Raw genomic sequence first — 17,778 nt, forward strand, 5'->3', positions numbered from 1 at the left:
TTTAAAGTTTAGATTTTACAAGTGTTCGAGCAAAGCATTGGTTGTAGTGCCCCTCAATTGAGTAGTTTATTTTTATCATAGACTAAAAATTGTAAAGTTTGTCCTGGAGCCACAAAATTTATATATATATATATATATATATATATATATATATATATATATATATATATATATATATATATATATATATATATATATATATATATCAATGTAAAACAGTGAATCAATATGTCCATTATGTAAGTTTTTCTAAAATATGTATTGTCTGCATTTTTCTATAACGTTTTCTGAATTATTTCACAACATTAAAATATTACCTTCTTACACAAACAAAATAATAACAACTCTAAATAAAATATTATTAGCCCCCCTTTGAATTTTCTTTTTTAAATATTTCCCATGTTATTATTAATGTTTAACAACAGAGCAAGGAAATTTTAGAGCAAGGAGTATGTTTGATAATATTTTCTCTTCTGGATGAAGACTTATTTGTTTTATTTTGGCTAGAATAAAAGTAGTTTTAACTTAAAAAAAATATTTTAGGGACAAAATTATTAGCCCCTTTAGGCTGTTTTTTCGATAGTCTGAACAAACCACTGTTATACAATAACTTGCCTAATTACCCTAACCTGCCTAGTTACCCTAAATAACCAAGTTAAGCCTTCAAATGTCACTAATCTGTATAGAAGTTTCTTGAAAAGTATCTAGTAAATTATTTTTCATTATGGCAAAGACAAAATAAATCTGTTATTAAAACTATTATGTTTAGAATGTTGAAAAAATATTCTCTCTCTATGAAACAGAAATTGGGGGAAAAAAATAAAAAGGGGGGCTAATAATTCTGACTTCAACTGTATATACACACACACACGTTTGTTTTTGTGAAAAGTAAGGACATTACATAGGTTTCCATTCATTTTATACGGTCGAAACAGTATATTGTATTGCCCTCAACCCACCCCACCCCTAAACCCAACCATCACAGGAGACTGCAGCTTTACTCTCTGATTAAACTCAGTCTGTATGATTTATGAGCATTTTGAGAAATGAGGACATCACCAATGTCCTCATATTTCACCTCCTTTTTGTAATACCTGCGTCATACCTACGTCATTATACAGATTTGTGTCCTGATATGTCACAAAAACACATACACACACACACACACACACACACACAAACACACACACACAACTAACCATTCAGGGAATCACAAAAGCATAATAAAAAATCTCTAATTGTGTATAAAATATTTTAATTACAGCAAGCATTCACCAGCATCTTTTTAAAATTGTATTTACACTGATCCTGAATTTTGCAACCTGCATAAATAAGATTAACATGTGCATGTTAGAATTTAGTTGAGAAGATTTACTTTTCACAGATTTAGTGTTTGATTTTCAATAGAATGCTTGCATTTCACTGTTGTGAACACTCTGAACAATGTTGGATCTGTGAATAATTAAAGATAATAATAATCTGTTTAATATGTAAATGAATAATTTTCGCCACAAAACTTGCTAATAAGTTAAGATGTGAAGCTGACGCCAACCATATAGCATGATTTGTATTGATCTGTTAACTAAATTCAAAGTGAAGTCTAGGACAATTTGGTGTCATTTTTCCAATGAAATTCTTAAAGATATTAACTATTCATATGTTAAATACACACAAGTCTTCATACACACAGTGCTGGGCAAAGATTAATCATATCCAAAATAAGAGTTTGATTTGATAATATATAATAGTGTGTATTATTTATATTTATGTTTAGTTAAAACACATACATATATGTTGTAACATTTAAATGTATATATAATTTGTATCATATTCAGATATATTTTATGTCTAAACAAACCTTTTTTTCTCCGACATATGCAATGCATGAAAAAAATGTGTATTTATACATACATAACACAGTGCATACACACAAATTGTCAAAACAGACTTGTATGGAATCAAATGAATCTTTGCCCAGCACTAGTAAAAAGATCTCATGTGCAAACTAGAAAAAGTGACATGGTGCTCTGCATTTGGTGTGATCCCAGTATACGAGCATTAATTTGTTTCTGAATGGTCTCAACAGCTAAACATAACCTAAACACAACTCGCTGTTTTTCACCTTGTAGGCTACTCTCTCACACACACATGCAGTCAGACAGAAGTTAATGCCAGATCGATACCAATAAATAATGGAAATCAAAACATGACAATCTGATATTTTCTAGAACTGGATGCAGCCCATATTAAGCACTGGTAAAATGTTGTAAATAATTAAACATTTCTTGTAAAAAAATATCATTTTGGTTAAGCAGGAAAAGCCAGGGGTATTAAATGTGTTTGATCTTAATACGTTTAACAATCAAAGTGCAGGCAGCCTTTGACTTTGACCGCAGTTTTAGAAAAAAAGCTTCTTTAATATTCAACTTATGAACAAATGTCATCTACAGTACATCCTGAATGGCCTAAAGGTGAAATAACAGCAACGTTGATGTTATGATGACAACTGTAGATAATCACTTATCAACTGGTGTGCATTCACTTTCAACAAAATAATTCATACCATGCAGCCCTATAAGACGGATCCTCTGTAAAACCAAGGCTCGTAAAAAGTTTGCAGGAAACTTGATTGCATTCTTCAATGAAGCAGTACACAGGATAGCCCTGACAATGGAGCCTCTTTGCCATTGTAGTAACCAAAGCTTTGGCATAGCCCTTCCCTCGATGCTCAGGTAGAGTGTACAGCATCCCCATGGCACAGTAATCATATAACAGCACCCAGGACACAGGCTGGTTGTTCTCATCTGTAATGCAGCATGTGGGGAAATGGCTGATGAGATGCAGAACGTTCCTGTAACCTTTGTCATCCCCACCAAATTTCCAAGTCTTGTTAACAACATCGGCATGTGACTCATTCAGAACTGTTATTCTGGACTCGAGATCACTGTGGAAGCAAAGATATTAAGAATCATTTAAACCCGCGTTTCTCAGCCACGTTCCTGGAGGATCACCAGTTCTGCACATCTTACATTGTCTTTAACCAAACACACCTGATTCAGATCATGAGCTTGTTAGCACAGTCTGGAAGACCTGTAATGGGTGTGACAGACCAAGAACTTGGTGCAGTGTTGGTGGACCTCCAGGAACGTGGTTAAGAAATACTGAGTTAAACAATATAGACTGCTTTACTTAAAAAGCATTGTACAAACACAAATCACTATTCATAAGTTTATACCAGATTCCTTTAAAGCAGTTGAATTTTACCATCCTACCTTGTAATAAGCTGAAGTAAATGACCAGGTTCAGGTAATGTCATGAGGTGAACCAAGGAGAGCCCTTTCATACGGACACCCCGAGCTGCAGAAATTTCCTTCAGCATCGGTAAATGACGTATATCACATCCTAAAATAATGTTATTAAATTAACCAGAAGCTGCATAATATAATATAATATAATATAATATAATATAATATAATATAATATAATATAATATAATATAATATAATATAATATAATATAATATATGAGCAACATCACACAAGTAGCAGTGCAATATGGCAGTATATTGGCACTGGTGGCAGATGTTCTTTGGCACAAGGCCACAGGTCTTATTGTCCCCACCAGTGATGATATACAGCCATATCCCATTGCTACTAGTGTGATATTGTGTTTATACAACAGTTCGTTGGCATAATCATTTATATAAAAACAATATCAAACACGGAGTCTCAAAATACTTTTGTATTGCTATTTATTCATATCTGTAGCTGATGTCAGAACAGCAGAAGCCATTACTAATTCAACCAACGTTATATTTTAGTATTTGAATGATTTGGGTTGTTGCAGAGAAAAGTGAAGAGGGGTTGGGAAATCGCAGAAAAAAAGTGAAAGTGAACAGAGGGCGGTTGAGGAGGGGGAAATCGGTAAAATAAGGTGCCGGATCCAGTGTGTTCTGGCACAAATTAAGCCCCGTGCACTAACCTTATAAATAAACTGCATAATCTAAACAACTAGGGCAACGCGGTGGAGCATTAGGTAGTGCTGTCGCCTCAGCAAGAATGTCGCTGGTTCGAGCCTTGTCTGGGTCAGTTGGCATTTCTGTGTGAAGTTTTCATGTTCTCCCCTCGTTTGTGTGGGTTTCCTCCGGGTGCTTAGGTTTCCCCCCACAAATCCAAAGACATGCAGTATAAGTGAATTTGCATAGCTAAAATTGTCTGTATTGTAAGGGTGTGAATAGGTGTCTGGGTGTTTTCCAGTTATGGGTTGCAGTTGGAAGGGCATCTGCTGCGTAAAACGCATGCTGGATAAGTTGGCGGTTCATTCTGTTGTGGCGACTCCAGATAAATAAAGGGACTAAGCTCGAAAAAAAAAATGAATGAATCTAAACAACTACATTCTTGCATAAAAGCCTCAAAAGTACAGTATGTTGTCCAACAGATGTAATATTTGTCAAACTGTGGTGAATTTACTGATCTGCTGTCACCCTATGCAGGCGGAGTAATACAGAAGGGTGAGGAGGCTGTACCAGTTCTGATATTGCAGAATCGCACAGCTATCGGCCAATCAGATTTGAGAACCAGACAGAACTGTTGTATAAAATATAATAAAAAGATTTGAGAAAAAATACCTCCTATTAAGAAGTATGTGCTCCAGTCAATTGCATTTTCCACAGTCAACATTCTTCTCAGTACTTCTTCATCTGTACTATATAAAGTCACCTTCTTCATAAAGTCTTTAGCTCGACCATTCTAATGATTTTAGAGGAACGTTAGTGATTTTGACATTAAAGTGATATCTTTGACCAAACATTTTGAGAGTTTATAAAAAGTTACTCACATTTGGGTCTGGTCGAACAATAATAGTGGTAAAAGCTGGCCACGAATCCACCAATATCTCCAAAGTGTTTGGCTTTCCTCTGTTCATGGCAAAGACAAATCCATATACCTGAAGAACATAAGGTATACACTTTAGTGCAACTGTAAAACAAGTATGGGCGATAAATAATGTGACAAGAAAAATATAATGAGCAACTCACCTTTATAGCTTTAGGCAGGTGCGCGTATAAAGAAGTCTCGGCTTCTTTTAACTCATCTGAATTTAAAGTCCTCATCGTATATTAGTAGAGATATGTATTTTGTCTACTTTCGAATAACTGCTTCGTAAAGCTAAGGAACCTCTGTGAAGCAAATTGTTCGTAGCTTATAAATTTGAATCACAGTGGTTACTGCATGTAGTTTTAGTCAGCTTGTAATAGGTAAACTGTACATGCAGAGAACGAAAATTGACAACTGGCTCTGTTCCCTCTGAATTTGCCTTTACGCAATCAAACTACATCTTCCGTATGAAGCGCAACTATACTGTACGGGATCCAGAATGGTTCAAAAAAGACCGGCCAAGAATTGAAAATGAATTTGAGAATCGAGTTTTCCCCGAACTTTTACAACATTAAGCGTGATTATTTGAGATTTGTTTTTACACTAACGTCTTTATTTTAAACTTACAAAATTCCAAAAGTATAAAATTAATTGCAATTGTTCAGTGGAGGATTATTACCACATACATGCATGCATACATACATACATAAATACATACATTATACATAGTTCAGCATAGCCTATTTGAGTACATCCCATTTTGATTATTATTTAATTAAAAAATTATATTTTTATCAATTTCTCTGTGAAAATGGGTAATACATGTTGGTGCATTTGCACAAAACGGATTTATAAACTAGATATATTTTTTTAAAATAATATTTTAGTTACAAAGCATCAAAATACATTTAAATTCATGCTAAATAAATTACAAACAACATTAAGAAAATTGTTTATATTTTTTGTCTCTTGGTTTTTGCTATATTTTTGAAAATTGTATTTAATATTTTTCCCTAACATAGAAATTTGGGCTACTAATTTTTGAACCATTATTGTAAGTTATTTTGCTAGATTAGTTCCAGATTTGGCTATGTATATGCACAAATACAATATTGTATAGCATCCCATAGAAAAAAACTTATTTAAATGAGAGATTTGTGGGGGGTGTACTTCAATATGCTGAGCACTGTACATACAAGCATACATAACTTAGAGATCATCAAATGTTTTTGCCTCCCCACAGAACAGATTATTGCATATATTTTACATCTTCAAACACCAATAAAAATGATGGAGAGAGTTCATAATGGTCTTTATTCTGCTGTCTTGTGGTGCATTGGAGAAATAGGCTGTTTTTTTTTTTTGTTTTTTTTTGAAGAATATGGTCTGCAAACTGGAGGAAAAAAACGTTCTATATCAATGATCAATCCATATGCGTTATAAGATTCACACCTTCAAAATGAAATCAACAGCGCATAACTTATTTGCTTTGGATGAGTATATAGCTTTGACAGACCTATTCACTCAAAAATAAAATGAACAAAATCTGTCACTGGGGTAGTACCTTTTTAAAAGATACTTTTGTACCGTACTAGTGGACATTAGTACCTTAGGGTATACTTTTGTAACTTTAAAATTCATCTTTGTACTTTTGAGTTACTATAAAAGGTCCACATTTGTACATTTAAGATATTAAAAATGTACCTTTTAGGAACCGGTTAGTAAAAAAAAATCCTTTTGAAAAGATACTGCCCCAGTGACAGATTTTATTTTTGAGTGTAGTAATAGGCAGTAACTTCCAGATATAACAATAGAAGAATATTATAAGAAATTAACATTTTAAAAGGGCATAAAGGAATGAAAAAAAAACTTAACAAAAACAATGTGTTCTACATACGTAAAGGGTGTACTTTTCTTCATGCAGTCTTAATGCGCATGATTAATAAGGAGTGAAATCTGTGCAAGTGTTTCACAAACCAGTCAAGCATTTTGCGAACAATCTGCTTAGCAAAGAATCACTCAACTCTCAAACAGACAGAAGCCACTTTGCAAAAACAAAATGTCAGTTTGACTTAAAAAAAAATATATAAAAAATGTTGTTAAGTGTTTTACAAATACAAATTATTTATCATAAATACACAGTCCATCCATATGTAACTGCATGTAGCCATTAAACAAGCACATCTAACTGCATACAGACAGCACAGATTTTCTAGGATGCATTTATTAACATCCTCTTACAAAAGCATCTAGACGGATTTCTTACAAATGTTGGATGGAGGAAAGTGTTCTTGCACAAATGCACTTAGGCCATTTCCAACACCAAGACAGCAGATGGCGCTATGGGTCAATTTACATACTCTGAGGAAAGTCTGAAACCACTATGGTTTACTTTTAGAAGTATACATATATAAAAACAAAATCACAATATTATCCACCAAATCAAATTACCTCTGCAAATTATTTTAGCCAAATAAATGAAGCACACTGACAAAATTGAAGGACCAACTTTTAATAAGCCAAGGATTAACAAAGACGAGAACACAAGGCTTATTTAGAAATTCTTTCAAACTGTAGTCCTTTTGGAGCAAAGGAGTCTAACAGGTTGGCAAGCTTGCATTAGCTTTTATGTATAAAGATTTGCAGCTGACATCAACAGGTTACCTGCACAAATACAATTCCTATTTTAAGCAATAGTAAATATTTAAAGTTCAGTATAATAAGCAATATCAAGTGAGTTATATTGCACTTTGTAAAAGCCTCAAACTGCAACAGTAGCATCCTCTACAGGCAGGAATTTTCAGTGACTTTAATAAAATTCTCCCATGACTTGATCCAGACCGCCATTCTGCATTGCCTTACCTACAAGTAAATAAAGATACCTCTTATGAAAATGGAGAAATGTACAGAACCTATTCATTGTAAATAAGACAGGGTGTATACCCGTGCCAGAGAGGGGTTCTTTTGAATGGCACACAGCTTCTTCTCTCTGCCCTTTCTGCAAGTGGTTCTGGCCACGTTCACGGTGAAGATGTATTTAATGCCAGCAACAACCTGAGTATCATCAAGAAATATGTTCAGACATAGTTAGGACAACCCTGATATAAATGTGTCATAAAGGAGAACTAAAACCAATCCATTAAAAACATTACTTCAATAATAACAACAAAAGCAAAAATACATAGCCATGGGGATTCAGTTTATACATATTAAGCTGAAAATACTGTATCTGTATCAATAGTTGCATGTTAAGGCAAATGCTTCAAATGTTTTAGTTGGGTAGTGTTTTTTCAAATATATGACAACTAAATAAAATAAATAAAACTATACTAAATAACGATAAAAAATAAACTGTATTTCTAAGTAAATTGTATTTCCTGGTAAAGTTGCCAAAAAAAAAAAGTAAATAGTAAAAATTATAGTAAAAAAGTAAAACTTCTTATACTCCTTTAGGGCAATTTAAACCTAAAATATTATTATTAAAACATAGTTTATACTTCTATCTATCTATTAAATAAAAATGACAAGCAGGCAACAAACTTCAAAAATGAAAGATTAAAACTACTAACTGAAACTATTAAAATTACAATATACTTACTCTAAATTAAAACAGCATTGTACTCATCTTTCGGTTTACACAATTTAACATACATTTTATTTACCCATTCATTGTCCTTTGTATTCTTGCCTCTAATAACCATTCATTATAGGCTACTAAACTTGAACTATGTTTTAATTTGTTTGCCAATGCTGACACAAACTAAGCTCAAACGTGTTCTACAGGAAAAAGCAACAACAAAAAAAAAATGTAAAAAATTTAAACAACCCATTACTCACACAGTGAAGCCTTACGACTTTAAGAAATACAGACCCAGTTAAACCAGATTTGACGACACATAACAGCGTTCAAAGATGTACTTTTAACACTTGATGTAGCCTAATGAAAATACATTCCCTGATAACTCAATTAAATGTTTAAATACTTACTTGTTTTTGGAGCTTGATGATTTTAGAGACATCACACAAATACACATCTCTGTTTTGTTTGTTGTACTGGGTCATTGCAAACTTTAACGCTTGTCTTGATTCTTTGTCCAATTTCGCATCCACTGGTCCTCCGACCAGGCCAGCGCTCGACAGGGTCAAATTCACCACAAAAAGCACCACAATAGCTTTAAGAAACATACTTGAACAGTGATTTGTCTTGATCTTTCCTCGTTGTGTCAGTAAGTCGAAAGCGTGATCAATTCTGCGGTTTGAAATGAACAAACGTCACTTTTAAGCGCTGTTAATGTGGGCGGGGCTTCACGTGTCCACCAATCGCAGTTGTAGGGAGAGGTGGATTTGACACGTTTACAGTGTTGGCAATTTTGTTGCTCAAAATAGCAACTTTTCATTCTAACCTTACAACATTTTTTCCAAAGTGCACCAGGTAACAAGTTTAGCAATGTTTAATATTAATTTGCTACTTTTAGCAATTTTTAAAAAAGTGACTAACAAGTTTAGCAATGTTTAATATTAATTTGCTACTTTTAGCAATTTTTAAAAAAGTGACTAACAAGTTTAGCAATGTTTAATGTTAATTTGCTACTTTTAGCAATTTTTAAAAAAGTGACTAAGTGTCGAAATAGCTGATGTGCGCATGCGCAATTAGCCCTGGTATAAAAATCTGACGGGTAGGATGAAATGTCAGGACACCAGCAACTGGAGCTGCAACAGCAGCTAATTGTATTTTTCTGCACAACTAGAGAGGCTGTAACCAGGGGCAGATTTAACTAATAAGCTGCTTTTCCACTATCGTGCCAAACCGTTCTAAGAACACTTCGGTACGGTTACGGTTGTTTCTCCACTGAGCCTGGAACGGCGCGGCACGATTACAAACCGTTCTTGGCCCGGAATTCTCGGCACGGTTAGACAACCGTGCTGAACTGTGCTGACAGATTCTGTGTGTTGACGTCGCGACTCGGTTGCTAAGCTACCACAGCTGGCTCAGCAGAAGCGCGCTAGTCATCAGACATCCCAAATAAACTACAGTACATTTAATATAAAATAATGATCCAGGTCTAAACGATACAGTTTGAAAAAGGTTTTAAAACCATAGAGCAGTCTCTGGCAGAGAAGTGAATAACTCATCACATTCTTACGAAGATATTTTATTCATTAAAGTTATTATTTTATTGACTTGAATACAGACCTACTTCGCCTGCCTGAATGTGAGTTTATTGCACGCAGCGCTGTATTTCACAGCACAAAACTCGCTCTGATCCGGGAGAGAGATGCCAGCGATTTGCGCTGCTGACTTTTTTTTCCTGCTGCGCATCGAATAAAGCGAATAAAGTCATGCTTAGCATCGTCGATGTCCAAATTCCACAACAACATAACTAAATCCATGGAACACGAACTTGCAGACTCTTTTAACAACGAGGAAATAATTGCACTTTTTAATTCAAAGCCAGGACAGCTTGTTAATTCCGGCGAGACCACCTGAAGGACGGCGTGTTGTAATGTCGGCTGTCCAAAAGACTTTGCTTGAAAGCTTTACGGAGCGGCACTGTAACTGTCCAAGGTAACGTTACTGTTGAATGATTTATATTATAGCATATGCACTAATAAACAAGTCAAAACAATGAATGAATTAAATAAATATGGATTCTTAAATGTCAGTATTGCTTTTACTCAAAAAATATCAATACGTTTTGACAAATGTTTTATAAAAATAAAATGAGCAATTTTCATCATTTCAGCTATAGGCAATTATATGATTCAGTTATACATATGACATTTATGAGGCATGTAACATGTTTCTGTGTTTTTGTTCTTGGTGATCTTTAATATAGCTACGCAAATATTTTCTAAAACGTCAAGCAATAATTCGCCTTCAGCTTGTTAGTTAATTATGAACACAAAATAATTATAATAATAAAAATAAAATTATCAAAATAAAAAGATAATAGAGCAGCATTTTGCTAAATATAATAGTGCTTTATATGCTTTAAATCCTGCAATATAAGTGTTGTTTCATATTCGTTTTTTTCACTTGCTGCATTCGTTATTTAATGTTTGAATAGTAAAACAAATAACAGCCATCGCTTAATTGGTTTCATTTTAACATCATAATGTAGTATATTTTATATCATTATCAACTTTTGATATAAAAACGCAGTGTAATTTAATTGATTGTTAAAAATGAAATAATTTATGTGCTGTGTTTTTATTAGTGAAAGTGCCCGCTCAACTTTGACAAGGCCTGTCCAAAATTATATTTCTGCCACTATATGCAAATGCACTATTATTTTTGTCTTATCATTCTTTATTTTTCTGTTATGTTCAGAGATTTTAAATATTTATTTCCCCTCTAATTATTTTCAATCATCACGTTACATTTTGGTAATTTTCCCTCCAAATAAAATTTAGCCAAAGCTGCGCAACATATAAATAAATAAGGGTGCACATGTACCGATATTTAGCACCCCTATTTGATAGAGCGGCATAACAGTGTTTAGTCACATGGTTGCTTTTGCTTTTATGAAAAAAAATACTTGTTTCGGCTCTTATTTAACTTTAATTGAACAAAGGGAGCCGTTTACATTGCGTTACCAAGGCAACTACTGATGCGTTTTGTGTAATGTTTTAAAGAGCTTTGTCGCAGCACGACAGTGGAAAATGAAACCGTATCCGTGCTGTCTGGCCCGGTTTGGCACGGAATGGAACAGTTCTGTTTAAAGAACGATTCAGCACGATAGTGGAAAAGCGGCTCAAGGTAAGCGGCTGCTTAGGGCCCCAGGAAATCTAAGGGCCCCCAAATAAGTAGTATAAATGATACTATAAACTATACATAACATTGTTTTCTATCATATGGTGTATGGTTAATTTGAACATAATTATTATATCTGTGCAAATGTGTCCCCCACTTTTAATCATGGACCAATCTAGCAGTCAAATCAGTAAATATTTAACTTAAAAACAAATTGTTGATTTATTATTTTTAGTTGTGAATTCAACTTAAGAAAACAAATCTTTTCGAAAGTTTTACAAGGTGCTTTGCATGTTATTATTATTTTGCATAAAGATAAAATGTAGAAAACTTGATATGTGCATTTTAGAACTTTTTGGCCCCGTTGCTGGAATTGCTTAGGGCCCCAAAATCACTAAATCCGCCCCTGGCTGGAACGTATACACTGTAAAAAATAATACCCCATATCTACTCAATAAATTTGAGGCAACAGATTACAAGCAATATTATTAATTAAATTCAACATATATGGATTGAGTAACAATTAATCAAATTAGCTTATTTAAAATTAGTCATTTAAATTGAGTAACCACAAAAAGTACTTAAAGAAATTAGCAAAATTTAAACAAAAATATTAATTAAATTGAACAGAAAAACCGACACAATGTTAATGAAAACTACTCAATGTTTTTATTTAGATTTAACATAAAATGTGTGGAGCCTGTTCATCAGCTCTAGAAAACAATGCTTTATATCTACACAATAAAAGTGAGGCAACAGATTACAAGCAGCAATACCGAGTAAAATTTAATTAAATTTAGCTCAAATTAGTGGAGCCTGTTCAGCAGTGTGGAGCCACAATGCAGATTACCAACAATCTCATAATAGACAATACATCATATAATACACAATAAAACATGTACATATAAACAAACTGATCATCTTAACAAGGACTTTGATAATGTTTTCTTAAACAGCAGTTTCAAACAATTTGACATTTATCAATATTGTTTAAAACAAAACACTTAAAGTGAAATTTATGTGATTTAATGCATGAAAGGTATTATTTGCCAGAATGCAGATTCATTGAAGCAAAGAGGACACTGCAGTTCATGGGAATACTATACCCTCTAATATCTTCCAGTGTTCACCAGACAGTCACTTGTAAAAACACTTTTCTTTGTCGCAGTTAAAATGCATATGTCAACCCCAGGTGGACACAAGCTCTGGGAATGTAGTCAAGAGCCGTGTTTTCACTCTCACGCTTTAAGTTAGCGTGCCAATGCGAGCCTGGGCCAGTCAAGTTTCCACAGTCACTTCCGGGGCCTGATCGGATACCATGGGCCAAAACAGTCCAGCTGGGGCTTTGGGCGGAGTAAAAGCAGAGTTTGCCTTAGTCTGGTAAAGATGAGGTCTATAAGAACTTTAACACTTCCAATGATGATAATGATGATAATGATGATAATGATGATGCCAGTGTCTTTAGGCGGTCACTTGTAGAAGGCCCCTGTTTAGGTCAACATTTCTGCCATCACAAGCCGTTCAGTTCCTGTCAGTTCATTGTCCAACTCCATTAAGCAACAGTAAAAAAAAAAAAGAAAATATGTTAACAATCTGTTTTCATGGTATGACACAGTCAGAAACTGTAAACATGATAAACATCATAAACATCATAAACTCTACCTTAAGTCTCAGATCTCTGTCTTACTCCAATAGTTCCTCAGCAGCTGTGAAGATCCAGCTGTGAAAATTCAGCGCTCACCTTAAAAAACAGAATGACAGAAAAAAAGTTTACATGAGTTTTATTGATGCACTGTAAAATATTTGATCCTAAGTTAACAGTAATTTACTGACTAATAATTGTATTACTTTCACAGTAAGCCACTGATTTGTTTTACACAAAATTACTGTGAAAATATGTGACTTCAAGGTAGATCTTAAGGCCCATTCCTGTGATTTTACCGTATTTTCTTGTAGAACTAACTATATTTTACTGTGAAGTTACAATTAATAGATGGTTACTGTGATTTAACAGTATTGTAGCTGAAATACTTAGTAACATGTATCTCCTGCATGCAACCTAGACAGTCATCCGTTCAGTCAGTCATTTTCCTGAAAAATTACTCATTTGCTGGTTGATGTGTCTTCTCTGCCTCTGACACTATACAACAAATTCTAATTAGTAAATAGTGTTAGACAATACCATTTTTGTTTTGGTTTTACAATAAGGGTCATAATGACGCCACTGTTACTTCATATGTGCTTAAATATCTCTCTGAAATCACGCAAAGACTTTCAAAGTGCGTAAAAGAGAATTAAGAGTTGAGCATGATACGACATGAATACTAGTTAGCGCCCACAGCTATATACATTAGATGTCGCCTACCCTGATGTTGTTTATTGGAAGGAATGCGTCAATAGAGCCGCCATTTTAGTACAGGGTATCGCTCCTTTCAAATGAACGTCATCTAGCGGTCACATAATCTAATGACTAAATATTATAACAACTTGATCAACTTCTTTTATAAATATATATAACTTGACATGACTTTTTTTCTCACCACCACACTGGTCTTTTTTACAAGACAAAATTTAGTTGTTGGAAACTGTATTTTATATACTTAAATTTGACTTTTGCATGCTAAAAGTACTTGAGTAAGAGACGTTTTACTTGATTTGGGTCATTAAAAAAACTCCCTATCAACCTAAAACCTACAGTAGGTTGACATAAAACCAAAACAACACCCATTCTTGTCTTAGGACATTTTATTTGGCAAATTTTAAAATAACAGTAAGTTTATGACATGTTAAATATATAGTATAATTTGCTGGTTTTAAACATACAAAATAATAATAAATATAGTTATGAAACAACCATAACATAACACCAAATGTTGACTAATGAAGGTACATTTATAACAACTATTTATTTGTTAGACTACTGTATTGACAGTGCATTGCTGTAGAGGACCAATAAAACACGAGACAGGTGTTTAGAAAGAGTATAGTTTATTTAGTTTGACATGCAAACTTATCTAAACAAGACACACTTTCAGAAAACAGCCCGGAAACATTATAATGCGCGCGCTCGTGAATATAACCCGCAGTGGTCTTCAATAGTCCTTTGCTCAACAACTCAGCTGAAAAGCAAAACATTACAACAGTCAGACAAAGAGCAAAAGAGCATAGAATTACCAAGAGGCGACACTCTACAATTTAGGAAACAATAACGGGCTTTCTGAATAAATTAAATAAAAACAAAGCAGCTGCTTTCCATCGCGACAGCAATGAAGAGCGATATCACTTAAAAATGGCGGAATCCGGGGCTGTTGCTTTTGGTCATTCTAAGCTCTTTGCATAAAGTTAAATCATAACAGTTACCATGGTTTCTATTTCAAACTATAGTAAACTAAAGTTTGAAACTATAGTTTAAAATAGAAGGTGAGTGGGCCTCGCTACTCCCACCCACCATAACCCTCGCAGCGAGGTCCCACTACCGGCCCCCTGTGTTTCCCTGAGGGTCCTCGGGGGTTGTTTGCTCCCAGCCTAGGGCTCAAAGGCCGCCTCGCCCCAGGGAGTGCACAAGAAGACCGTAATGTTCTTCGCGATATTGCGTTTATGTACGCAAACCGCAAGGAACTACAGCACAAACGGGCCCGGGCCCGTCGGTATTGAACTCACCTTGGTCAAGTACAAAAACCAACACCGGGCGAACTGACAGCGCTGATAGAGAGCACACGAGCTTTATAGGAATGCATATGCAAATTTTTACAAGGCACATCACTGTTGTCTCGTTGTCATGGTGAGCGCTGAAGAGGGCTCACGTGATTGGAGAACACAGACTATATATACAATATATATATTTACATTTTTGGTGCTGTGTATTATTCTGAGATGCAGTAGAATATGGAGACTGATGAATATAATTGGATATATGCCTAGCTAGTGTTGTTCCCATACTTATAAACTTCCGGTGACCGGTTATTGTGAGTTTTTTTTCCCACTTTATACGGTTCCTTTTACAGCATCCATGTTGTAATATAATTAAAATACATTCAGTTAAATAAACTTTGGCTTTCGTTTAGTTGTTCAAGCGTAAAACGAGACAAAAGACCTAGATGAGGTGATTCCCCCTATGTGTAAAGGGCTTTGAATGCCAAGAAAAAGCGCTATATAAATGTAAGGAATTATTATTGTTATAGACTTGTGTGCCCCTGGCTAATTTGAAAATGCTCATTTTAATCACGTTGGATTTAATAAATATTTTCTCTTTCTGAAATTATTCAAAAATAACAGCTAAATTTTATAATAAAATCAAGTTGGATTTAATAAATATTTTCTCTTTTTGAAATTATTCAAAAAATAACAGGTAAAATCTTATAATAAAATTGATTAGATTTTTTACAGACATTTTTAATTAATTTCAAAGCAAAAAAAAAGCCCTAAAATCAGGAAATTATTTTTATTAAATAAAGTTTACATATTAATATTAATGAAATCTGCAAGGCACAAAATGACTTTTTACTGTGTAGAACTGCATTTCTAGGACCCTCAGCATTATTAGAATCCCGTTTTTCCTTTTTCGTCTAGTAGGGATGAATGGGTTTATGGGTGGGATAGGGTCATAATAAGGGTTCCTAAAAATGCAGTCATAAAAATGCAGCCTCTCCGGTTGTGCAGGAACACTAGCAATATTTGTTGACAGTGCAAATGCAGTAGCACACATTTCACATTTTTGGTGAAAAAAATTAAAATTGTTACTGATCAGTTGTTTGATATACCTGTTCATTTGCAGATACTTTGTTGTTAACATGTAATTTTTGTTCATGTTGGTGGCATTATAACTACCAATATAGTGCAATTATTGAAAATATTTAAAATAATGCTTTTTGCTGAGATGGCAAGTCAGTTTAACAAATATTAATTATTATATTATATAAAAAGGCAGCTTTAATAATAATTATGTAATGACGTAATCATGCAATGATGTTAAAGGGTGATTTAGCAACCTCCTCTGAAATTAGTTGGCAACATTGCTCATTTCAAATTAATAAAATCTGCGCAGTACCGATGACCTGTTATCACAGCAAGATGCATGGTGGTTAGAAATGTGTCAAACTTGCTTTGATGTCATGCTGACGAGTGCCAAAACACTCTTGTGATGGCGTGGCGACTGTGTCAGATTAAGCAGTCAGAAGCAGTAGCAAAAAAAAAAAAAAAGTCAGGCGCAATAGCTCTCCACCTCCACCGAATGTGCTTACCAAAAATGCTGAATGCTTATTGGATGAGACTGGCCAAGTATACATTTTAAAAGTTCATTCATTACCTTTCATTTGTTTTTGATTTACATGCGAACAAAAACACAATAAACATTTATTATGAACTGTGTACCTCACATGCAACTTCATTCATTCATTCATTTATTTTCCTTCAGCTTATTCTCGCTGCAGCAAAATGAACCGCCAACTACTTTGGCATATGTTATAACCCATAGGAAAGGGAATTAAAACAACTTATTTAAGCAGAATATAGGATATACGTGGTACGTGTTGCTGGGCATATGTCAATGTTAATAGTATTACTGTTTTACCCTATTATTGATATCTTTTGCAAGACTTGAGTTATCACAAACATTTTGATGTCTTTGACTATTCAAACATGAGCTTAAAACACAGAGACAATTGGCTCCACAACCCAGCAGGTGGGAATGTGGGAAAAACCAGCTCCCCTCCTTTCCTCCTTTTACATTTGAAGCATCTCCCGAAATCCAGATGGTCACCAAGCTCGTTTTCCCTCAACTCACACAGAATGGTCATTACAAAATATGAATGTTCTAAATCAATCCAAGTGACTTTATCAATCATGTTTGATATCATTTGAAATGTCTCAGTGTGACTGGTACAATGGTCTCATTCCCTTTTGAACCACTGTGGAGGGTGTGCCTTTCCTATAGGCAGAAACTCTTCAACCAAATGCAAATGCCTTTTGGTATTTAACACACCCCTTTCCTCGAGGGGATTCTTGGATTTACTACTTAAGGGAAAGTTTCTAAATGATTCTGTTACCCAGATCAGCCCAAAACGTGAAACTTCATGTTCCATGTTATGTATATTTTGAAGTCAGGTATGCGTCTTTTAATCTTGGATTTACCTTTGATAATTTTATGTCTTG

At 34.3% G+C, this 17,778-nt stretch overlaps 2 protein-coding genes and 1 long non-coding RNA gene across 6 annotated transcripts; all 3 read right to left on the reverse strand.

Annotated features, from left to right (window-relative positions):
• Window positions 1-1,240: 1,240 nt before the first annotated feature.
• si:dkey-76k16.5 lies at window positions 1,241-5,351 on the reverse strand. 4 transcript variants are annotated; one of them, XM_073919816.1, is made up of 5 exons: window positions 5,036-5,343; window positions 4,837-4,944; window positions 4,628-4,748; window positions 3,273-3,357; window positions 1,241-2,804 (listed from the first exon to the last, which is right to left on the reverse strand). In XM_073919816.1, the coding sequence occupies exons 1-5, from the start codon at window positions 5,108-5,110 to the stop codon at window positions 2,801-2,803; spliced, it is 393 nt and encodes a 130-aa protein (XP_073775917.1). In that variant the 5' UTR covers window positions 5,111-5,343; the 3' UTR covers window positions 1,241-2,800. The 4 variants fall into 4 exon arrangements, with proteins under 4 accessions (XP_073775917.1, XP_073775915.1, XP_073775916.1 ...); XM_073919814.1 differs by having other exon boundaries at window positions 1,241-2,944; XM_073919815.1 differs by having other exon boundaries at window positions 3,273-3,402.
• A 1,836-nt stretch (window positions 5,352-7,187) lies between these two features.
• Window positions 7,188-9,128, reverse strand: zgc:163030. Its single transcript, NM_001089413.2, has 3 exons — window positions 8,862-9,128; window positions 7,818-7,928; window positions 7,188-7,736 (listed from the first exon to the last, which is right to left on the reverse strand). The coding sequence occupies exons 1-3, from the start codon at window positions 9,057-9,059 to the stop codon at window positions 7,659-7,661; spliced, it is 387 nt and encodes a 128-aa protein (NP_001082882.2). The 5' UTR covers window positions 9,060-9,128; the 3' UTR covers window positions 7,188-7,658.
• Window positions 9,129-12,272: 3,144 nt separating this feature from the next.
• Window positions 12,273-15,326, reverse strand: LOC137487422 (uncharacterized). Its single transcript, XR_011005992.1, has 3 exons — window positions 15,289-15,326; window positions 13,291-13,369; window positions 12,273-13,175 (listed from the first exon to the last, which is right to left on the reverse strand). It is a non-coding gene; the product is annotated as an uncharacterized lncRNA (long non-coding RNA).
• Between the last annotated feature and the right edge of the window lie 2,452 nt (window positions 15,327-17,778).

The sequence above is a fragment of the Danio rerio genome, chromosome 13, assembly GCF_049306965.1.
Source record: "Danio rerio strain Tuebingen ecotype United States chromosome 13, GRCz12tu, whole genome shotgun sequence".
Lineage (NCBI taxonomy): Eukaryota > Metazoa > Chordata > Actinopteri > Cypriniformes > Danionidae > Danio > Danio rerio.

Coding starts and splice junctions, on each gene's coding strand:
- si:dkey-76k16.5 (NM_001327778.1), bottom strand. CDS start 5,110: ATGAGGACTTTAAATTCAGATGAGTTAAAAGAAGCCGAGACTTCTTTA. Junction 4,749..4,836: donor TTGTTCGACCAGACCCAAAT/GTGAGTAACTTT, acceptor TAAAATCATTAG/AATGGTCGAGCTAAAGACTT. Junction 3,403..4,627: donor CACATACTTCTTAATAGGAG/GTATTTTTTCTC, acceptor ACATTATTTTAG/GATGTGATATACGTCATTTA.
- zgc:163030 (NM_001089413.2), bottom strand. CDS start 9,059: ATGTTTCTTAAAGCTATTGTGGTGCTTTTTGTGGTGAATTTGACCCTG. Junction 7,929..8,861: donor TCATCAAGCTCCAAAAACAA/GTAAGTATTTAA, acceptor GATGATACTCAG/GTTGTTGCTGGCATTAAATA. Junction 7,737..7,817: donor AGAACCCCTCTCTGGCACGG/GTATACACCCTG, acceptor ATTTACTTGTAG/GTAAGGCAATGCAGAATGGC.